Source organism: Siphateles boraxobius, unplaced genomic scaffold, assembly GCF_051911475.1.
Source record: "Siphateles boraxobius isolate OS27281-9 unplaced genomic scaffold, OSU_SipBor_1 6, whole genome shotgun sequence".
Taxonomy (NCBI): domain Eukaryota; kingdom Metazoa; phylum Chordata; class Actinopteri; order Cypriniformes; family Leuciscidae; genus Siphateles; species Siphateles boraxobius.
In genome coordinates, this window is record NW_027509186.1 from 37,618,614 (window position 1) to 37,643,015 (window position 24,402).

General features: G+C 42.5%; 2 protein-coding genes across 4 annotated transcripts in view; both read left to right on the forward strand.

Moving 5' to 3' along the window:
* LOC143715395 (uncharacterized) overlaps positions 1 to 24,402 on the forward strand; it is a 113,982-nt gene that overhangs the window by 28,355 nt on the left and 61,225 nt on the right. The window contains exons 1-3 of one of the 3 annotated variants that reach the window (XM_077207152.1): positions 813 to 1,008; positions 11,533 to 12,063; positions 13,360 to 15,285. In XM_077207152.1, the coding sequence (XP_077063267.1) occupies positions 915 to 1,008; positions 11,533 to 12,063; positions 13,360 to 13,877 (1,143 nt within the window). In that variant the 5' untranslated portion in view covers positions 813 to 914 and the 3' untranslated portion in view covers positions 13,878 to 15,285. Of the gene's footprint in view, positions 1 to 812; positions 1,009 to 11,532; positions 12,064 to 13,359; positions 15,286 to 24,402 lie in introns of those variants that run through there. The other 2 variants (XM_077207151.1, XM_077207150.1) reach the window with 2 other exon arrangements.
* The window catches only part of LOC143715450 (uncharacterized), a 101,444-nt gene continuing 83,406 nt past the window's right edge, over positions 6,365 to 24,402 (forward strand). The window contains exon 1 of the mRNA XM_077207262.1: positions 6,365 to 6,374. The gene's annotated coding sequence lies outside the window, so the exon portion shown is untranslated. The remainder of the gene's footprint in view (positions 6,375 to 24,402) is intronic.

A 24,402-nucleotide genomic window follows, 5' to 3' on the forward strand; every position in this document is an offset into this window, starting at 1 on the left:
CTTGTTATTGGAGGTGTTAATATTTTGGATATGAAGTGTAATAATTCTTACATCAGAAAGTGTCTTAATCAAGATATCAGTTGCTACCCTAAAGGAAACAATTCTTTTCTTTTATACCCTCTTCTGAGACAATCTGGTCTGCTAGTAATACATTTTTACTGCCAAACAAAGTAAAAGAAATTCACTTTAAAATACTACACAGGTATTATCCCTGTAATGCATTTCTTAATAAGTTTAAAAAAGACTTCTCTCCACAATGTTGTTTTTGTAATCTTGAATCTGAAACTCTCATACATTTATTTTGTAATTGTAAATATTCTGAAGATTTTTGGAAGCAAGTAACTATTATGGTTTTTGATGCATTCTACAAAATAATCAGAATAGATGAGGCTATGATCTTCTTCTTGGATTGTAATACTGGCTCAGATATGATTGATAATACTTTAAAGTTAATAATTCTTCTTGGGAAGTTTCATATACATAAAGCTAAAGTAATGTCTATAACACCCTCCTTTGATTTCTTTTGTAAAGATATTAAAATATTCCATGACTCACTGAATTCAATCACTAGAAATAAGAAGTGCATAAAAACATCTCATATTTTGGAAAAAATAGTTTGTAGAATTTAATGTTTTACTCTGTACAATGTAAGATCTGGTATAGGTTTTCCCCAATATCTGTTTGTTTTATGTCTGATGTAAAATGTCATTGTAAGTTTTTTATGAAAGTTGAATAAAAAATAAAAAATAAATCCTCTTTTTCCAACGCAATTGCTCTACACTCCAATAGGTGGCGCAAATGCACCTAAAAGCGGGTTACAAACTATCAGAAAACTTAAAAGAAGAAGATCTTCCTGAGAAAAGAAAAAACACGAGAAATCATAGAGCAAACAATTGAAATCTGTGTGCCAAACTATGATAAAGATGGAGTTTATTAAAGAGGAGATTGAAGACATGAGTGATCCAGAACCATCCAGAATAAAACATGAAGATACTGAGGAACAAATAGGTTGGTGTTTATTCTTGTTTATTGACTACAAAATTTTAATTTTTCAGCTGCCAGTGGATGTGAACTAATGAGTTGATAAAAGATACAAAAATGCAACTAAAGTATCATAACCTTGAATTGCATTGTTGCACTTGCACAGTAAGCTAGAATATCATTAATAAATGCTGGATTGCTTGCTAAATTACATGCAATTAATTTTAAAACATATTGTATGACGGAGAAAATTCTGCATTACTGTTAATAATAATAAAGCTACATCTGATTATGTTATGTTAGCAACTTGACAAAATAGTTTTTCTCTGAGGCATGGTAAAAACATGATAGCCTACTTGCGGAAAATCAAGCAAACAAACAAGCAAAAAACAAGCGAACATGTTGAGCTATATAACAAGATTCGTTTTCTGTCTATAAATGTATCCAAATAGTTGTTCCCTTGTCTAATAAAATATTAAAGCGTCTTTGGTGTTTCCATGGTTTCTACAAAGTAAAACCGGAAAACGAGGGTAAGGCAGGTATGGCGTCACTTGCTGGGTTTCCATTAATGTGAAGCGAATGTTCCCTTTCGAATGGTCACTTCGTATTGCGTAGCTATACGCAGTGGGGGAAACTCCTTTTCCTCGATTTACTGAAGCCTTTATGTAAAGCGCATTTGCAGCTGCACAGCTAGAACATGAGCGTCTGGCTCGCTCATAGGCTGCGCTGCGGCAACTGCACATCCAATGGCGCGGGCGCCTCTGACGTACGACCAATGAGAACACTCTGCGTCATACACGTCAGAGCCCGCCAAGGTGGCGTGACCTCAGTCTATAATAGCCCCCGAATTCGCCATTATAGCAGATTTTACTCCTTCAGCGACAAACTTCACGTCTCTGACCATTTATTGAGCCTTCGCCGTCGAACAAGCCTTCAGCCTGAGCCAGCTACAGTTCAGCAGACGACACATTTCACCGTGTTTCTCCTGACGCCGTCTCTCCTGTGGCTATCCGGCGATATCCTTTTCATTGCTCATTGTATATTGTGTATTATTTGTACGAGCGTTGTTCAAATGCCTCATGTTAAGACCTGCGCCACGTGCGGATGCAAGCTGCACGAGGCGGACGAACACGCTAGCTGCATTCCATGCCTGGGACTTCACCACGCGGAGAATGCACTGTCTGCCGGCGGATGTGCGGCCTGCGAGAGCATGCCTATCTCCGTGCTGCGAACTCGGCTAGCCCTCTCCCGTGACGGCGACGCCGCCTCTCCCGCGCTTCCTTTTCCGGCCCTACTTCAGTCAAGGAAGAAGAAGCGCCGCAGCCAACGGCAGCCGGAGAACATGGATGTTAGTGAACGCACGCCGGCCTCGTCCCCGCGTGCCTCACTCTCTCCAACCCGTTCATCTCCGGTCCTGTTCGAGGGAGATCAGCGCCCCCCCCCCCCCACGTGGCGGGCCTTGTCTCCTTCGGCGGGCCTAGCGAGCACGACGACAGCCTGTCTATCGCTGTGTCTGAGGAAGAATGGCCGGGCTCTTTCGACCCCGTCATGGCTTCCCAGCCGACGCCCAACGCCTCAGCTACCAGGACTAACTCCGACGCGGAAATGCTTCGGATCCTGACGCAGGCCGTAGCGGACCTCGAGCTCGAGTGGGCCGCGCCCGCTGAACCCCCTCGAAGTCGGCTGGATGGCTGGTTTCTGCCAGGGCACCAACAGGCCCCTCGTCACAAGCCAGCGCCATTTTTTCCTGAGGTACACGAGGAGCTTACCAAGGCCTGGCGCACTCCTTATTCTACACGAGGCCCCGCAGTTTTCGCGACGCTCTCCTCCGTGGACGGAGCAGCGGAAAAAGGCTATGAGTCGTTGCCGCCCCTCGAAGAGGCGTTGGCCGCTCATCTCTGCCCGAACACAGCTGCTAGCTGGCGAACTAGAGCTGTGCATCCCAACAAGCCGTGCCGTAGCACTTCAGCCCTCGCCGGACGCGCGTATTCCGCCTCCGGACAGGCTGCATCGGCCCTGCACACGATGGCCGTGCTGCAGGTTTACCAGGCCAAACTCCTCCGGTCTATGGACGAGGCTGGCCCGGACCCTGAGGCTTTTCGGGACCTTCGGAGCGCCACAGACCTGGCCCTGAGAGCTACTAAGGCCACAGCGCAGGCTATCGGGAGGAATATGGCGAGTTTGGTCGTGCTCGAGCGCCACCTCTGGCTTACCCTCACTGACATTAAGGACGCGGAGAGAACAAAGTTCCTCGACGCCCCAGTATCCAGCACCGGCCTCTTCGGCCCGGCAGTGAAGGGGTTCTCAGAAAGATACACCGAGGCACAGAAAGCGTCCCAGGCCATGCGTCACTTCCTGCCTAAGCGCTCTAGCTCGGCGTCAAGTGCTCACAAGCTAGCCCCGCCGACGCCTCGGCCAACAAAGCCCACGAAGCAGGCCTCTCAGCCCCGCCCTGCGGCTGATGCCCAGCGCCAGCCGAGAGCAACCAAGCGCTTCCCGCTTCCCCGACGCCAAGGCCCCAGACCAAGCGCCGCGCCTCACACAGCGCCGCCAAAGTCGTCCTAGCATGCAGGGGAAAGAGAGAGGGCACGGGTCCCGCACTCGCCGGACCACCCTCGAAGAAGTCAACAAAACTTCCCACAGCCCCTTGTTCAGTTCAGGTGGCTGGGGATTTTATTACTGCAAACAGGCCCGCAACAGTAAGCGCGTTCTTGCAAACAAACGCCGTTTTCACGGCGACCCATATAAAGCACAAAAAGAGTATGTTTCACAAACACAACACGTGGGTTCACGGTCCCCCTTCATCAGGCGGCCCCTCCCCCGTTATAATACTGCCTTCCCTACACGCAAATGCTTGTACAGTCAGTCCAATACTCAATGTGTGCACAAATCACAATATAAGGGTATCAGGTCCCCCTTCACTAGGCGGCCCCTCCCCTGTTGTAACACTGACTTCCCCACACGCGAATGCTTGTACAGTCAGTCCAATACTCAATGTATGCACAAATCACATGATAAGGGTATCCGGTCCCCCTACATTAGGCGACCAGCCCCAGTCAGTGTGTCAAGCCCTAGCCACACGTGTTCTAGCCTGGCAAGCTATCCCCGGTGTGTCGAGTTGGGTCATAAACACTATAAAGCGAGGTTACTCGCTCCAATTTGCTCGCAGACCCCTGAAATTTCAGGCGGTTCTCGAGACTTCGGTGAGAAGCAACGTGGGTCACGTGCTTCGCACCGAAGTACAGAATCTATTAGCAAAAGGGGCGATAGAATTAGTCCCCCCCGCGCTGAAACACATGGGTTTTTACAGCCGCTATTTTCTGATTCCGAAAAAAGACGGCGGTCTCAGACCCATTCTAGATTTGAGACATTTGAACAAAGCTCTCATGAGACGGCCGTTCAAAATGTTAACTATCAAACATATCCTCGCGCAAGTGCGCACGGGGGATTGGTTTGTCACAATGGATCTGAAAGACGCTTACTTTCACATTCAGATAAACCCTCGTCACAGGCCATTCTTGAGATTCGCCTTCGAGGGCCAAGCTTATCAATACACCGTTCTGCCGTTCGGTCTATCGTTAGCACCCCGTACATTCACGAAGTGTGTGGATGCAGCGCTTTCTCCTCTGAGACATCAGGGAGTGCGTGTGTTAAATTATCTCGACGACTGGCTGGTGCTGGCACAGTCGAGAACCGAGCTATTAGCTCACAGGGATTTGATTCTCAGCCATCTAAAATGCCTGGGTTTCACAATCAATGTTTCAAAAAGCTAACTAACCCCCAGCCAGAGTGTGATCTTTCTGGGTACAGTTTTAGACTCGAGAGCGATGACAGCGCGACTCACACCAGAGCGCGCGCTCTCAGTGCGAGCGCTTACAGGCACTTTCAGAGCGCGCGAGCACGCGCCACTGAAGAAATTTCAGAAACTGCTTGGTCTCATGGCAGCAGCATCGCCAGTACTCCGCTTGGGATTACTGCTCATGCGCCCGCTGCAGCATTGGCTGAAACGACGTGTGCCAACTCACGCATGGCAGTCAGGCAACTTGCACGTTATGGTAAATCACAGTTGTTTAAGAACCCTGATTCCCTGGCGAGCGCAGAACTGGTACCACGAGGGGGTGACAATGGGAACAATTTCCAGAAGGAAAATGGTTCTTACAGATGCGTCCAACCTGGGTTGGGGAGCGCTGCACGAGGGCATGCCTGCATCCGGCCTCTGGTCGAGCACGGAGCAGAGCTTACATATCAACTGTCTGGAGATGAAAGCAGTTGGATTGGCCCTGAAAGCATTTCTGTCGAACCTCAGGGGTCACCACGTTTTAGTCCGCACAGACAATATATCAGTGGTGGCCTACATAAATCGCCAGGGGGGCATCAGGTCAGGAAACCTGCATGCGATGGCGAGAGACCTCCTCTTATGGGCACAAACCAACCTGAGCTCTCTGAGACATCAGGGAGTGCGTGTGTTAAATTATCTCGACGACTGGCTGGTGCTGGCACAGTCGAGAACCGAGCTATTAGCTCACAGGGATTTGATTCTCAGCCATCTAAAATGCCTGGGTTTCACAATCAATGTTTCAAAAAGCAAACTAACCCCCAGCCAGAGTGTGATCTTTCTGGGTACAGTTTTAGACTCGAGAGCGATGACAGCGCGACTCACACCAGAGCGCGCGCTCTCAGTGCGAGCGCTTACAGGCACTTTCAGATCGCGCGAGCACGCGCCACTGAAGAAATTTCAGAAACTGCTTGGTCTCATGGCAGCAGCATCGCCAGTACTCCGCTTGGGATTACTGCGCATGCGCCCGCTGCAGCATTGGCTGAAACGACGTGTGCCAACTCACGCATGGCAGTCAGGCAACTTGCGCGTTATGGTAAATCACGGTTGTTTAAGAACCCTGATTCCCTGGCGAGCGCAGAACTGGTACCACGAGGGGGTGACAATGGGAACAATTTCCAGAAGGAAAATGGTTCTTACAGATGCGTTCAACCTGGGTTGGGGAGCGCTGCACGAGGGCATGCCTGCATCCGGCCTCTGGTCGAGCACGGAGCAGAGCTTACATATCAACTGTCTGGAGATGAAAGCAGTTGGATTGGCCCTGAAAGCATTTCTGTCGAACCTCAGGGGTCACCACGTTTTAGTCCGCACAGACAATATATCAGTGGTGGCCTACATAAATCGCCAGGGGGGCATCAGGTCAGGAAACCTGCATGCGATGGCGAGAGACCTCCTCTTATGGGCACAAACCAACCTGAGCTCTCTGAGAGCAGCGCATATACCGGGCATCCAGAATGTGGGCGCGGATATGCTTTCACGGGGCAACACTCCTCTCGGCGAGTGGTCCCTGAACCCACAGACGGTCAGTCTGATATGGAAGGTGTTTGGCGAGGCCGAAGTCGACCTGTTCGCCTCGAGAATCAACACCCACTGCAAATTGTTCTTCTCGAAGGACAGGGACGCGCTGGCCCATGTCTGGCCCAACCGTCCCCTTTATGCCTTTCCCCCCGTCTCGATGATTCCACAAGTCATCAAACGGGTCAGAGAGAGCGGGTGCCCAGTCCTTCTGGTGGCCCCTCTCTGGAAAACCAGACCGTGGTTCCCGGAACTGGTTCAGTTATCGGACACAATCCCATGGCCTGTCCCACTGAGGAAAGACCTCCTCACACAGGCGAACGGGACATTGTGGCATCCGAGACCCGATTTATGGGCCCTCCATGTGTGGCCCCTCAACGGGTACCCAAAGACCTTCCTGAGAAGGTCTTAAGCACTATATCTGAAGCCAGGGCCCCGTCGACTCGGCGCCTTTACGCTTCGAAATGGTCAGGTTTTTCCAGCTGGTGCTCGAAAAATCAGGCTGACCCAGAGTCATGTGAGATATCTGTAGTTCTCTCATTCTTACAGGAGCTGCTGGATGCGGGTCGCTCCCCGTCCACGCTCAAAGTGTATGTGGCAGCCATAGCAGCACATCATGTTCTGGTGGCTGGCCAGTCACTAGGAAGAAACGACCTGGTCGTCAGATTCCTTAAAGGTGCTAGGAGAATGAACCCCTCCAGACCTCCATCTGTGCCATCTTGGGACCTCTCCACGGTCCTGGGGGCTCTGAAAGGTCCACCTTTCGAACCGCTCCAATCGGTTGATCTAAAACCCCTCTCGCTGAAGACCGCTCTCCTTATGGCTTTGGCATCTATCAAGCGAGTGGGAGATCTGCAGGCACTCTCTGTGAGCCCTGCATGTTTGGAGTGGGGTCCAGATGACTCCAGAGTCGTCCTCAAGCCCAGACATGGTTACGTTCCTAAAGTGGTGGTGACAGGTCACAGGTGGTGACGTTATCAGCCCTCCCTCCTTCTGCAGAGGATGGAGAGGTTAATCTTCTCTGCCCTGTCAGAGCGCTGAGAATCTATCTGGAGCGTTCTGCGTCTTTTAGACAATCAGAACAGCTTTTTGTCTGCTTTGGTGGTAGATCCAAGGGGGATCCAGTCACTAAGCAAAGACTGTCTAGATGGATAGTGGATGCTATTTCTATGGCTTATACCGCAGCGGGTCAAGTTTGCCCTATAGGCGTCAAGGCCCATTCAACCAGAGGTATGGCCTCGTCATGGGCTTGGTCATCTGGCATTCCCATTAGTGATATTTGTGATGCGGCCGGCTGGTCCTCGCCTTCCACATTTATGAGTTTTTATAATATGGAAGTGCCTTCCCTGCAGGCGAAGGTGCTTTCGGTATGATTAAGACCCGTTGGTGGCCGGTCTTGTCATATATTACTGTGCACAATCACATTCACATATATACATGAAACCCGCTGCTGGCCGGTTGTAGTTCATACATAAACCCGCTGTGGCTGGTTATATTTATATATATATAAACCCGCTTTTGGCCGGTTATATGACATATATAAAACCCGCTTTGGCCGGTTATATGACATATATAAATTCCATACATATATAAAACCCGCTTCGGCCGGTTATATTCCATAACAGATATCAACCCGCTTTAGCTGGTTAAGATTTCATATATAAACCCACTTGACTGGGTATATGTTCGTATACTAATAACCCCGACAGAGTCTGGGTTCATTGGTGTAGTATATTGGGTATTTCTACTGATGTATACTACTGAGACCTGACGGTGTCTGGTCTATTTTTACATAAATTATGCGGTTATGGCTTGTTCTGTACGCTCAGGGGTCCTGAGTTGCAGTGACAGCCAGTTACTCAGTGCGGCGTTTTGCATGGCGTCCCCACTGCGTATAGCTACGCAATACGAAGTGACCGTTCGAAAGGGAACTACTCGGTTACTCACGTAACCTCAGTTCCCTGAGTTAGGGAACGAGTATTGCGTAGCCAGCCGCACTATGGTAACATGGCAAGTTGTCGCTTCAGTCGTTAAACCTGCTATAATGGCGAATTCGGGGGCTATTATAGACTGAGGTCACGCCCCCTTGGCGGGCTCTGACGTGTATGACGCAGAGTGTTCTCATTGGTCGTACGTCAGAGGCGCCCGCGCCATTGGATGTGCAGTTGCCGCAGCGCAGCCTATGAGCGAGCCAGACGCTCATGTTCTAGCTGTGCAGCTGCAAATGCGCTTTACATAAAGGCTTCAGTAAATCGAGGAAAAGGAGTTTCCCCCACTGCGTATAGCTACGCAATACTCGTTCCCTAACTCAGGGAACTGAGGTTACGTGAGTAACCGAGTAGTTTTCCAAGTTCGCAAAAAAAAAAAAAAAACGAAACGAAACAAAAAAACAAATGCGAATTAGATGCGTTTTCATCAGTACTAAATACTCTTTCATTTCTGGTCATACAGAAAATAATAATACATCATTCCGCAACTACTTTTATTTGTCTAAACTCACAAGAAGAAAAAAAGGAAAAATGAATGGACGCAAATTTAGCCCGTAGACACGGACCCAAGACTATCAAACATTTTCTACAAAAACATTATTTGAAATATTTAATAATATAAGGTCCGTGTACTTTTGCGTCCGTTTTTCTTTTTTTAACCTGTAATTGAAAAACGAAAAATGAATGGTTGTTGTAGGCCTATTTTTAAAACGCAAAGTTGAACACCAAAATTTTATTTGATTAGTTTATTTTCAGATTTTTGTTTATGAATTTTTGCCCCTTTATTAAACATTTAAAATATTCACAAATTAGTATGAGAAAAAAAATCAATTTTACTGGTTTTCTAAGGCCAAATTAGAACCTGGAAATTATATTTTCCCCGCAGAGCTGAATGAGAGCCATGTCTCTGGAACTACAGAGAGCTGATTTATAGGCTAATGATAATACTTGTGTCTGAAAAAATAACGAGGCATTTTAATTGTTTGTTTAAAAGTGGACATTTCAAGCTTTATATAGGTATAGATACAGACGGTTGGTCTGGGAACGCTCCCGGGAATGCCCCGTCACGTGATGTGAATTTAGCCCGTGGGGGAAAACATTAGGCTTGTTGGACTCGTAGACTGTAAAAAAATATGGACGTAGTGTCCGTGACGTCACCCGTAGGTTTCTGAAGAGCGTTTTTGAAGCCTAAAGTGGGCGGGGCCAACCGTCCTCTCGTCACTCCCAGATAAAAGAAAATGGGCAAAGAGGCGGGACGTGGGTGGAGCTGAGGTACTAATGCTATGCTACTGGCCTCGCGCTAAAGTGACAGCTGAATGTAGAAGTAAAGCCAATAGTTAATTGGCCAATAATGTTTTTGACTTCGAAATACTATAATAATTAAAAGACGTAACTAAAAGTGAGACTATGTGTATCGGGATGCATTATTATTCTGCTAGTTAAAAATGTATTATCATGCAGTAACTTACAATATTGCTCTGAGCTTGTGCGTGTGACAGTGATTCATGCGCATACATGTCAGTCAGCGCGGCATCGCACGTCAAGTTCATCAAGAGCTTTATTTAGTTCAGTTGATTTTAAAATCTGATTTTGGCCGCCTCTCAATTTCTCAAATGGGTTAAACCAAAAATATTACCTCAGAAGTTCAAGTAAATGCTCTAGAAATCCGCGCTTATTCAAGGGCGTGCATCTATTGCATGGACGGAGAGAAAGCACTGACACCTGCAGGATTTCATCTCACGGTACTTTTTATTTAACACTTAAAAGTTAAATAAGCATATCTGTTCCGTAAGAGCAACGGTAACGCATAACGAGTGTAGCCTGTATAACTTATTCCAAAAAGCAATGAAATTGTCAGACATAAATTAGTGCATGCGAGGAAAACAACTGGAAATACAGCGCTGGTTGTTCTCTCCATACTCGACAACAACGGAATCCAACGGCGTGGGCAAAGGTATAATGCGTGTATTAAATTGTTTGAAATAATCCAGAGAAAAGCACAAACACTGCAGAGATGGCAAGCACAGCAGCTGCTGGTATTAGCTGAGGGTGACGTTAACAGATAGACAAACGTCGGCTAGCAGTGACAGCAGCCTCAATCCACCTGTCACTTAAGTGGCCACGCCCTTAATTATGCAGAACTTTAAGGCTAAATATAATTTAAATGGATGAGTTGTAAAAAAATTCACCCCCCTCACAGTTGTCATGAAGGGCAAAATTAGCTATATAGACCAAAACCACTTTTTGCTCCAGGCTGTAAACACATTATTTTCTGCTGTAAAGTTGGGGATTTTAACTTGGGGAAGATACAGATTTGACTCACTTTTGCAGCCTGCCTCAAGCGGCCAGTCGATGAATTGCAGTTTAATTCACTTCCGTAGTGACGCAATCGGCCTTCAAATACGGCCAATCGGCCTTCAAATACGGCCTTCGGAGAATACAGCCTTCACATGGGACAAGGCCACTGTATGAAGGGCGTGTGGTCGAGCTGAGCCAAATGATCCGGTTCGGTTCCAAAAAAAGAGCCGGAATTCCCATCATGAGTTTAGTGTCAGAATTTATTCTGTCAATTCCGTTTCCATCTCCCATAATTTGCCTTAACTTTTTTCGCACAAGTCAAAAACCACCTCAAGCGAAAACACTTTTTTGCGAAGGGTTTTTGTTTCTAAATTTTGGTTTCTGATGCGATACTTCAAAATGCGCTGTTGTGGCAAACATTTCTATCAAACCATCATCACTGCCTTTATACTGATTTCAAGCTATTCATAGAAGCAGGGCTCCTTTCTGCCATGTTCCTTAGATAAAAGACCCATGGCTGCTAGCCTCGATTTACTAACTGACCTTAAGACCCCATCCTCCCCCCGGACTAGATAGCCTCTGACTTCAGAAGGCAGAGGTCCCTACCCAGCTGTTCCCGAAGTGTCTCGCTCCTGTATTTCTAATGTACAAACATACATGTATCTCCCATCCCAGTCACATTAGAAACCTGTGACTCACATTACTTTGTAATATCTACTGCAGATCAATGATAACCAAATTTTTCCATTACATTTTTTAATCATAATCTTCTAGGCTTTAACAGTTGTCAAACATATTAACTAGAGAATGACAGAACTAAACTTTGGCACATTAAAGGTCTAATACTTGATCTCTGTTGCTTTCTGCTATTGAATCAAGGTTTACTTAAACTGATTCTAATTTTGTTTATTTTAGATCGGATGGATGTGAAACAGCAAAGACAAGAACTGGAGGAATTTAAGGAGGAACGTCATGACTTTAAAATTCAAGAAACAAAGGCAAAAAAGACGCACACCTGCACTCAGTGTGGAAAGAGTTTTTCTCGAGCATCAGGTCTCAGTGATCATCGGCTCCGTCACTCTGGAGAAAAACCATTTAACTGTGATCAGTGTGGTAAAGGTTTTCATTCACCATCAGATCTAAAACGACACCTGAAAATACATTCAGATGAGAAGCCTTATGTGTGTTCTTTCTGTGGAAAGAATTTTTCAAGGCTGGATAGTTTTAAACAGCACCAAAAAACACATGATGAAGTGAGAGATCATGTGTGTTGTGACTGTGGGAAGAGCTTTACTAGAGCTGATCAACTGAGACACCACCAAAGAATTCATACTGGAGAAAAACCTTTCAAGTGCTCATATTGTGACAAGAGTTTCACTTGGTTGGGAACACAGAAATCACACGAGCGACTTCATACTGGAGAGAAGCCGCACCACTGTACTGAGTGTGAGAAGAGTTTTTCTCATGCATCAACTCTCAGTGATCATCTGCGTATTCATTCTAAAGAAAAAACTTTTAACTGTGATCAGTGTGGTAAAGATTTTAATTCATCATTAAATCTAAAAAAACACCTGATAGTTCATTCAGATTTTCCACCAAAAAAGAACTGGTTCGGAACTGGTGCTGGTTCAAAGTTGGTTCAACTTGCAAACCTTCTCAGAACCTGTTTGTTTTTCCACTGGCTAGAGAGCCCAGCGAAAGACGTTGTTACGTCACTGTGTACGTCGCCATATGTCTTAGCTTTCCCAGAAATGCGAGCCCGTTCTCATCCTTTGGCGGCATATGTGACGCCATATGACAAAACGGCGAAATACTACGCACATGGCACCCTTCAGCGTGAATATAACACGCGAACCCAAGGCGTCATAAAGTTGACTGGCATCCTTTAGCGTGAATATGAGACGCAGACCCTACCCCACACCTAAACCTACCCATCACAGTGCGTGTTATATTGACGATAAAGGGTGCCATGTGCGTAGTATTTCGCCGTTTTGTCATATGGCGTCACATATGACGCCAAAGGATGAGAATGCGTTAGAAATGCTTGCGCCAACTTCAAGCATAACAATTACAATGGCGGACCAAATCGTCTTTCTGCAAATGTTTCTCCTGGCTTTGCGATCCTATATTGGGGTCAGAAGAAGATGTTTAGAACACATTTGTGCTGCTCGTCTGGATTACTATAGAGGTATAGGGTCACAATAACCCCGCCCCCGACGTAAGCATGACGTAGTAAAAGAACGGTCCAGCAAAGAGTTGGTGCCGCTTTGGAACCAATTTTCCTGGCCGAGAACCGGTTCTTTGGCTGTCGAAACACAAAGAACTGGTTCGCGAGTCGGCATGCATCTCTGAATCGGCTCTCAAAATGCTTTGGTGGAAAATGGGGAATAGAGTTGAACGACACATCACTGTTTCCACTAACGGGTGTTTTTATTTACTGCTGATTACCAACACCACCATCGTCCACTCGAACAAGCTGATGGAAACGCACCTAATTCGCATTTGTTTTTTTGTTTTGTTTTTTTGCGAACTTGTAAATGATTCACTTCACATTTGGATAGAAACCCAGCTAGTGACGCCATACCCGCGTTTTCCGGTTTTATATTGTAGAAACCATGGAAACACCAAAGGAGCTTTAATATAATATTTTATTAGACAAGAGAACAACTATTTGGATACATTTATAGACAGAAAAAGAATCCTTGTTGAAGTGGTGACTGATTCTAATTTTGTTTATTTTAGATCGGATGGAAGTGAAAGAGGAAAGACGAGAACTGGAGGAATTTAAGGAGGAACATCATGACTTTAAAATTCAAGAAACAAAAGCCAAAAAGCTGCACACCTGCACTCAGTGTGGAAAGAGCTGCAATCAAAAAGCACACCTTAAGACACACATGAGAATTCACACTGGAGAGAAACCGTATACATGCACTCAATGTGAAAAAAGTTTTTCTCAACCATCAGGTCTCAGTGTTCATCTGCTCCGTCACTCTGGAGAAAAACCATTTAACTGTGATCAGTGTGGTAAAGGTTTTAATTCACCATCAGATCTAAAACGACACCTGATAGTTCATTCAGATGAGAAACCTTATGTGTGTTCTCTCTGTGGAAAGAGTTTTTCAAGGCTGGACAGTTTTAAACAGCACCAGAAAACGCATAATGAAGTGAGAGATCATATGTGTTTTGACTGTGGGAAGAGCTTTACTAGAGATGACTATCTGAGACGGCACCAAAGAATTCATACTTTAGAAAAACCTTAGCTCATATTGTGACATTTTGTATTGTGACAAGAGTTTCACTCGGTTGGGAACACAGAAATCACACAAGCAACTTCATGGACAGAGTTTGGACAGAGTTTTCTTGTGGACAACTCTCATGTGGAGAGAGTTTTAGACATTAATTTAGTTTTCTCAGGCACATGAAGAAATATAAGTAACATTTAATTTTCATGTCAAATACTGTCAAATAAGTAAATGTTGTGAGTAGAACAAAATATGGATTGCTCCCAAAGAACATTATCTAGTTTGACTTTGTGAAGTTGGTGAAATGCTAAGATAACTAGAAAGAATTGTTTATATTGTGTTCTGATTTTGATATTGCAGTTATAGGAAATAAACAAACCAACAAAAATTGTCTTGAAAAAACTCGTTAAATTTTGTTGGTTTAATGTACAAAATCAAGCGTAGCGTCAGTTCTGTCGGGTCACCTTAGTGAAGCTCACGTCAGCTGATCAATGTCTACCTATAGAAATACAACGCCAATCACAGCATCCATATATAAGCTCCTTCAGTGTTATCATCAGCCAGTGTTGGGCAAGCTACTTAGAAAATGTAGTGAGCTAAGAGAGCAGTTACTCTCAGTAGCTTCACTACACTGAAGCTACCGCCCTGGGAAATGTAGCAAGCTAAGCTATCGTGTTTCTCCATCCCCAGCTCCACCTCGCTCAGTCAGGATTTGGCATTCTGATTCCCCTCTGAATCAGTCTAAATTCTCGATTTCTTTATTCTGTTGTACTTTAAAATCTTGAATTAATGATATCTGCAAAACAGTAATGTTGGGTCTGTTCTGTTTAGGGGTGCGCCGATCCTATACTCAATATTTGCCAGATAGGGTATTGGCCAGACGAGACCATCCAAAACCCATATTGTGGGTATATGTTATTGTTATACAACACAAAAGGTACAAAAACATTATAAAGCACCATAATGTTTTCATGTACTACATTCCTAGTTTTCTGAAGCCATTCCATATAGTTTAATGTGAGGTACAGATTTAAGTCGTTAAATTAATCTTCACCTAAGTGCTTCCCTCCGCTGCGGCTGTCAGTCATTCTCCATTCGGCATTCAAACAGCGCGTCGCGCTCGGTTACGACAGTCAACATGATGAAACTCTCTCCTAGATGATTCAATGGTCCTATTATTATTCTGAAGATAAAGCAAAGGTCTTTCGTCTATGGTTTGCATAAAAGGACTTTATCTTGCTGGAGTTTCACATGTTACTTTCTCCCGGGTTTCTGTTAGCAACACAACACAACTGATCAGTGATCACAACACTGGAGTAGGCTAGAGAGCGCTATAATTGTTCTTCACAAGCACATTAACTGAAATTTAAAACTGTTAAAAGGCTCAAACTAATGAATAAATAAATGTACCTGTATGTATATCTTACTTTTGTGCGTTTAACTTTTCCGTGACTCCATGTTGCTTCAAACACATTATTCTTCGCACGGGATGTTTCGTGCCACTCTGAATTATCAAGCGACGTCAATACTTTTTGTGCGCAAAAACAAACAAAAATAACAACTTTATTTCATCTATTAATTTCCTTCTGTGTGGGCCTCTAGTCAGTTAACGAAGTGGAATTCCGTAGAGCTACGTCACACGTAGTGTTTCTGTGTTGTACGTCACACGTAGGCTCACTATTGGCTGACGCTGGTCATGTGTGTGATGCGTGTGACGTACAACAATAGAATAGAATATTTCACTAGTGAACTGACTCGAGGCCCACAGAGAAGGAAATGAATAGTTGAAATAAAGTTGTTATTTTTGATTGTTTTTTTGCGCACAAAAAGTATAGGCTTCTTCAGGGATTGAACTTGCCGGCCTCGAAAAGTTATTAAAGACATTGTTAAAATAGTCCAAGTGACTACAGTGGCTCAATCTTAAGTTTATCAAATGACAAGAATACTTTTTGTGCGCAAAAAAAAAAAAACGACTTTATTTCAACTATTCATTTCCTTCTCTGTGGGCCTCGAGTCAGGTTACTAGTTTAACAGCGTACGATCTGTTGTTGTACGTCACACGCATCACCCACATGACCAGCGTCGGCCAATAGTGAGCCTACGTGTGACGTAGCTCTACGCAATTACACTAGTTTATCTGACTAGAAGCCCAAAGAGAAGGAAATGAATAGTTGAAATAAAGTCATTATTTATGTATGTTTTTGGGCACAAATAGTATTCTCATCGCTTGATAAACTTAAGATTTAGCCACTGTAGTCACTTGTCTTGGACTATTTTAACGACGTCTTCAATGACTTTTCGGGGATGGCAAGTTTCAATCCCTGAAGAAGCCTATGGACTAGTAAGGAGGAGTGATCCAGCTCTCAGATTACATCAAAAATATCTTAATTTGTGTTCCGAAGATGAACGAAGGACTTACGGTGTTGGAACAACATGAGGGTGAGGAAATACTGACATTATTTTCATTTTTGAGCGAACTATCACTTTAAACACAGTGGAAAGGTAGTGCAATGGAATTAGAAAAAACATTCTTTGTGGCATTTAAATTATAATTAAAGTTACAAACACTGTAGCATTAGACTTCAGTCGCTTTTTCTTTCCAATTTATCACTGGGGAAGAAAAGTGAAAAGGTTACGATTTTATTTGTTTATTCATATGTTAGCAACATTCTGAATGTGTTGAAACTAAGCGATGTGAAGGCAGGTTGATGTCATCAGTGAACAGTTCTTCTGTCAGAACAAGCAATCATGTCTATGTTTGGAGCGTTTGATGTTCATGTGTATTTAGTAGGTATCAATACTTGTATTTAAAGTAGCTGTATGTAAGAAATTTATTTCAATTAATCATAAAATGGCCCTGATATGTCACTAGACATTTAGAAATCATGTTCATTTCAAATGAACCATAGCTGCAGCTACAAACGTGTCGGAATCGGATAAAAAAATGTCTAACGTTGCGAAACCAAAAAAAACTTCGTTATGAATCCGAAATACTTCGTGACAAAGTCAGAAATAAAACAAGGATCTGTATAGGAGATGCCTTTGAAAGATGGAGACGGCTGAAAACGGAGAAGAATTTGAAGACAGACGCCAACGTTGCTAATTTTCTCCTGGACAGGTAAGATTCATCTATGTTTGGCTAACTTGTACTTGATGTAAATGGACATTTCAAATATTCATGACAGTCGAACAAAGTTATGCATGTTCGTGCAAAGTAACGTTACGTTAGCTCATATGGAGGAGACGGGTCATCGAATTGAAAAGGTAAGGAATTGTTTGGGTAATAAAAACGGCGAGTCGTCATTACTAACATTAGCAATGCATTATCAGAGCCTGTTTCTCTGTCATTATGCTGAGACGCTGAGGAAAACAACATTAGCACGCCCATTATTGTTTATCATGCAAGTTCTACAGCCAAAAATAATAGAATGACACATAATCTTTCACATCACATATTTTAGCGTTATGGACGTGTACTGCAGGGTAAGTTAAAAAAAACATCTGGTCGCTTTCACTTAGCGTCAGCTAAATGAATAGCTGTATCTTTGATATCGGTTAGGCTACACACAGTGACAGAGGCTTGTGCTTGTACTTACGTTAATGACAGATACCTACTGTTACAAGTTAGACTAACAGCTACTGTTCTAACTGTACTGTCACATAAGAGCGTAACAGTTACATCTTTACGATTATATTTGGCTAATTGCCATTAGTAAATTTTTGCGATATATAATTACTTTAATAACTGCTTTTTCTAATAACATAATTAACAGAAAAAGCTTCTTGTAGCAGCCTACGTTCCTGCTGGATCCTGCATCCCATCTGGCAACCTCGAGTCAGGGAGGAGGGAGACGGGATACACCGCTCTACAGTAATTTGAAAGTGATTGCAGTACCAGTTTTGGCCACATTCTTACATACGGCTCCTTTAAAGGGACTATAAGTAACTTTTTAGGTAATTTATAATCTAAAATCAATATTTTTATTCATAAATATGTCCCCAATGGTGTACAAATACCTCTGCCAATAATCTGATTTATCCTCGTAAACGAAGAATTTATTATATTCATATACATGGGACGGGTAAGTCCACGGAGGCTTCCATGTAGTTCCGCCATCTTGAAAAACTATAATAGCAGAGAGCGACAAAAAGTACGCCAACACGTTTCCACAACCCGTTTTCATTCAGAGCCAGCAGAACTGTAACTGAAAGCAGCAGAAACGGAGGAGCAGAGCAGTGAGAGGCGCTTGTCACTTTTATTTTTAATGGCGGACCATACCTATGCCTAGCCACTGGATAAGAAATCCTCCTCGCCAAAACAGACCAAAAATGATCGTAAAAGGAAACGTGACCGGAGGATACAAAAAACACGAGTGAATGTCCGGTGGAAATAGCTAATGCAGGAGAAAGAATTCAAAAGAGAAGCTGAAGTTGCCTGCTTTCTCCTTGACAAGTAAATCAATGTTACAGTCTTAATTACAAGTTTTTTTTAATTGCTTGGTTGTTTACTTTATTATATAGACAGAATAACATTTACAGTTAAAAGTTAAACAGGCTCTTTGATGAATAGCAGCTATTGAGTAAAGTAGAGAAGGCGCTAAAAAAAAGTTTGTAAGTTTACTTTTGTAAGCTAGAAATGTGATAAGAATATATTTTAATAGAGCATATGATTGTTCTTGCATTGTTTGCATAGCTAAGTCTACTTCAATTTTTATGTTATTTGATATTTTCTGTTATTTATCATTTACACTGTGACCTCACATTCAATAATACAGACGCAAAATTTCTGTATGTAGCTCTTGTAGCTGTCGGGCATCTTTGTCGTCGTTGTATTGACTCTCACTCTCCTCCTCTTCCTCGTCGTCAACCTCCTCGCCTAGGTCCCACTAATCCACTGCCTCTCTGTCCTCTTCCTCTACCTCTACTTCTTCCTCTCCCTTCTGTTGAATCATCTGATGATGATATCTAACAATGCACATACTTCAAAAAAATATAACGAGTAAACAAGGCATAACTACTAATTACAATTGTTCATGTTTTTGACACTCATTACTTCATACTGTAACATTCGTTTGTTCGTTGCGTCAATTTGAAGTTTGTTTGAAATAACAAACCTGTTCACCAGAAGGAAAACTTGACGAAGTGCTATTAGAAGACATCCTGTCATAGCTTTTTGGTACATAACGGCTACCGTAGATGCAACAAGCATTTGAAAACGCAAGGTGCTGGAGAGCACAATTCGTTTGAATGCAAAATACAATTTCACCGCTAGATGGGAGTAATTCCAGAGAATGTCTAATATGGGGAGAAGTTTCACTGGCAGTAAACTTCCGGGTTCTGAACTGGTTGCAGTTCAACTCTGGCTCCATATGAGGGCGCTCACAGGATGAGTGCAGGATGAAGGAGGTCTATGGAGCTATACCCCTCAAAATCCACTTTTCTCAGGATATAATTTTTTGTCTAGTAATTTGAATGTTGTTTTCAAAAGGAGATGCAAAGAAATTACATATTACTGGGTGTTAGATTTTTTAGAGTCACTTATTTGTTTTAAAAAGTATTTTAAAATGGCAATGACGTCATATACATCGTACGACCAGAGAACTGCTTTACGGCAATCCTTCAGTCACTTTGTTGCTTTCGCGATCTGCACTTTCTTTTCTCTCGAGGCATCGACAACACCGCTGACACGGGTAAAAACACGTGCTAGAAGAGTTTTTGTTTTGTTGTTTTAAAAGACCACGCCGAAAACACTTCGGATGCCACGATGCCATCAAGCGGTATCTCTGGACGTAATCAGTCCTTCACTGACCAATCAAAGTCCATTAGCAGAATGCTAGTGTGTTATGGGCAACCACAACTCAACCTGTAAGAAATCGAAAGGACATAAGTACTTGTTCATTCAACTTTGGACCTATAACCCATGTTAAACTTGCAAAATCTACATTCAAATCTGAGATTTCTCAACGGCAATCGGGTGAAAGAGACAAATTTAGCCGTCTAGCCCCATAGACTCCCACTCATTTTGCACTCGGACGATCGCCCCCCAGTGGAACTCTGGTGGAACTACAACCAAAATTCGGTACAATAGGGCATAATAGGGCAGTAGGGGTTCAATCTTCAGATGGCTGGCAGGAGCCGCGACTGGCATGTCACATGACCTGTCAGTGGCTGGCTGGCAGCTGGCAGTCTGATTTTAGCATGTCACGTGACCTGTCAGTGGCTGGCTGGCAGCTGGCAGTCTGATTTTAGCATGTCACGTGACCTGTCAGTGGCTGGCTGGCAGCTGGCAGTCTGATTTTAGCATGTCACGTGACCTGTCAGTGGCTGGCTAGTTGCCTTGCAGTCTGCTTTAGGCAAGTTTCAGAAACCATTGATTTTTAACAGTTTTTGTGCTTTGTGTTCCTCCCTTTCTAGCTCATTTATTATGCATCTTTTGATATGATTATGTTCTTTAGTATGATTGATGTTTTGGGGACTGTTATCCCAATATAACCAGTCAAATGGCCGTGATCAGACTGGCATCTTACAGAGCTTGCTGGACGCTCATCCAGTCAGCCGCCGCTGATACTGCGAGTATAACGCGTTGCCTGACACTCTCGCTACAAGGAAATAAATTGTTTTCTTATTATGAATATAATGTCATGCCTTTTTTCTTGTGTATGATTGATGTTTTGGGGACTGTTATCCCAATATAACCAGTCAAATGGTCGTGATCATACTGGCAGCTTACAGACGCTTGCTGGATGCTCATCCAGTCAGCCGCAGCTGATACTGCGAGTATAACGCGTTGCCTGACACTCTCGCTGCAAGGAAATAAATTGTTTTCTTATTATGATTATAATGCCATGCCTTTATTCTTGTGTATGATTGATGTCTTGGGGACTGTTATCCCTATTAAACCAGTCAAATGTGCCATGATCAGACTGGCAACTTACTGACGCTTTGCTCGAGTCGCTCGAGGCTCATGAGTCAGCAGCGGCTGATCAGCGAGTGTAACGCGTTGCCTGACACTCTCGCTGCACGTAAATTAATTGTTTTCTTATTAAGCATATAATGTCTTGCATCTATTCTTTAGTATAATTGATGTTTTGGGGACTGTTATCCCTATTAAACCAGTCAAATGTGCCATGATCCGACTGGCAGCTACCGACGCTTTGCTCGAGTCGCTCGAGGCTCACTTGCTGCAAGGAAATAATTTGTTTTATTATTATAAATATAATCTCATGCATTTATTATTTTGTGTGATTGGTGTTTTGGGAACTGTTATCCCTATTAAACCAGACAAATGTGCCATGATCAGACAATTTATCGCCCAGCAAGATTTGTTATCATGACAGGCCTATAGGTGTTACTGAAGTTACAGTAAGTTGTTCAAAAATGTTCATTTTGTCTTCTTAATGATTAAATTGGACAATTTTTTTCTAGAAAGGTGTTCAGGTGGAGAGAAAACCTTTTCTTTACCTTGATATGTTTCGACTGCAACCTACAGTCTTCCTCCACCTGAACAACACCTTGTCTTTCTAGAAGAAAATTGTCCAATTTCTACAGTATGTTGGTTCTGATCTACTTCCTAAAGGAAATAAGCCTTTCATTTATTTGTTATTGTTTAGTTCAACTTGATGAGTCACAACACAATGTGATGTATTCATTTCTGTGTTCTACAGAACATAAGCTACATACAAATAATTCTTAAGTTATAACTACACGACACAGAAAGTGCTTTGAGTTGTTGTTACTCAATAAAAGAGTTAAGTAATTCAGCAGCTGACTTTTTTTAATACTGCAATCACTTTGTAGTGTATTTTCGTTTACTGATGTGAAATGGAAAATCAATAATCGCTAATCGAGAATCGTTAGTAATCGAAAATTGACTGTAATCGAATCGGGACTTCAATAATCGTAATCGAATCGAATCGGGAAATCAGACAGATTAACCACCCCTAGTTAAGAGTAGCCTAAATGAGAAAATTAAATGCGTAAGATCCTCTCATCAGCGACAGATCTTAAAGGGACAGCAGCCAATTCTGTCTGTCAGTTAAGTTAACCAAAGAACAAAGGGGAACAGAGCAAATTACTCACTGATCTTGTCTAAAGAACGTGTGTAGCTTTGATAAGGATTAATCTATATTTCATTTATAATTTATGCAGTTCAGACTATTTGATAACCTTATTCAATTTCTGTATATTTCAGTTTTATTTACACACAAAACATTAATAGTGAACATTTTTGACTTTATAAAATGATTATTTCAAGTCTTGAAAAAAGTAAGACATATTTTTGTTATACATAGTTTAGTAGCCTACTTTTATTTTTTGCAGAATTTATCATTATAATCAACTTAATTATTTCCTGGATTTTGTAACACCATAGTCCCTAAATTTATGTAAATGCAGGAAATGGGATTTAAATCGGAAAAAAATTCCCCCATTTTGTGTACCAAATGTTGCACAAATGTTATGGCAAATGTAAATTTAAAAACAGAAATGCATTGCCATTTTACATATTACATTTTCATTTTGCATATTACATTTCAAACGGAATATTGCTACCCATATGCTTTCATAGTCTTGTAGCAGGTATTGAGAAGAGAATATTATTGTTATGATGGGTTATTTCATTGCTTCATGTAGTTTGTTATGGTGCAGTAGCGAAAGACTCCAGCAGATTTCATAGACTTGGCAAATTCATTTTTCAGAAGATTGTAGGAACAGACATCTGTTATGGGCGTTCTTGGCAGTTTTTCTGAGGCTTTTATATTGTTCATATCGATATCGGAATTATATCGTATCGACTGAAATTAAGAAATATATCGTGATATAAAATTTGGCCATATCGTCCAGCCCTAGTCTCTTCTCGTCTCTCTCGCTTCTGTCTTCTGCGCATCCTCAGTGCGCAGACTCAGAGCGTCATGTTTCTTAAAGGGGCCGCATATTCTGAAAGTCCCCTTGAACCGGAAGTTGCAACCGAATTTATTTCAGTGTAGTGACGTATTTCCGAGAGAAACGAATGGGCCATTCCACCGAATGGGTGACATTTGCTTGTTGTAACTCTTTAAAATTAAACTTTATTTTATTTTTTTCAACGCTGAATCTAATACTACATTTAACTATTCAAAATGTGTATTGGTCAATCTCAGGCAACTTTATTTAATTTTTTACAAGGTTTCTAAGCAGAAGATGGACGCATGTTTTCTCAGTCCTGTTACCGAAACTCATGTGACATTTAAAAGGCATGTTTAAAAGCATGTCAATTAATTCCTTTGTTTTCCCCACAAGAAAGTGTTTATTTTAAACAAATTGTTGGTTATATGTTCAAATAATTTATATTTGTGACAAAAAAAATCACTATATAATAAGGAAAGTTGTATTTAAATAAGAAACACAAAGCCATTTTTTCATTTTAAAGAAGACCGAAGCCTCACGTTTATAATTTATTTTATAATTTAATTTATTAAATAATTGTATAAATGATGAACCAAACAAAACTGATAAAAACAGTGGTTTAACTATTTTTTTTAGAAAAAAAATAGTAACAGGAATGAACACTTGGTTACAGGAATGAACATTGTGAGTAGACATAATAACTCGCCAAATTGGCAAGTGATTTGACCGCGTTACCGCCACAGGTTATTTTTACCCATGTAGGATTACAAATTTTATTTAAATGTTTAATTTAGATTTCCAATACAATAGTATTTTATATTGAGAAAGTTTATAAATGATGAGACCAGGAAATCTCTGCAAAGGGTAGGGGTTCCCAGCGGGATATTCCTGACTGTCCCATCTCAGTACGAGAAGGCTAGGCTTTTCCTGTTCTCATTGTTTTACCGGGTGAAGAGTCATGCTGAGCAAGTTTGGACACCTGCTATTTTATTACCGAGACCTTTTGTCTTGGAGTTCTTATCTCAGTGCGAGAAGTCCTGCACCGTTCTGTTCTCATGTTTCAGCTCATTTACATGCTTTGTTCATCACAATGTAATCCCTCCCCCTTGAAATGTATATAAACTACAATGTAAAGTTCCCTTAGTTAGACTTGACTTGACTTGGGTACGAAGCAGACTACAGCAAATAAAGAATCCTGCTTAAATAAGTCTCCTGGTTTTCGCTTCTGAGTTTTTCTACACTGAAGAAGGAAGCAGTTTACAACAGATGGTGCCGTGACCCGTATGGAGAAACTGAAACTCAACAAAGAATGAACTTTTCAAAGCTCAAAGATATCAACAAAGCTAACTGAGTTCCAGAACTGAATCTCAGCAAAGATTTCAACAAAGCTGACTGAGTTCCAGAACTGAATCTCAACAAAGAACTCAACAAAGCTGACTGAGTTCCAGAACCAAGCTCAACAAAGATCTCTGACTGAGTTACCAGACGGAATTTTTCCATACAATGAACGATTTGGTGAGTTTCACTCTATTCAAAGAACCGCTGAAGACCAGTACAAATCTGTTATTCCTCTGTGCCATCAGAGAAGAAGTTAACAGACAGCTGTAGGGTTTGTTAACTAAAGTTATCCTCTAAAGTTGCTTTTAGAGATGGAATGTAT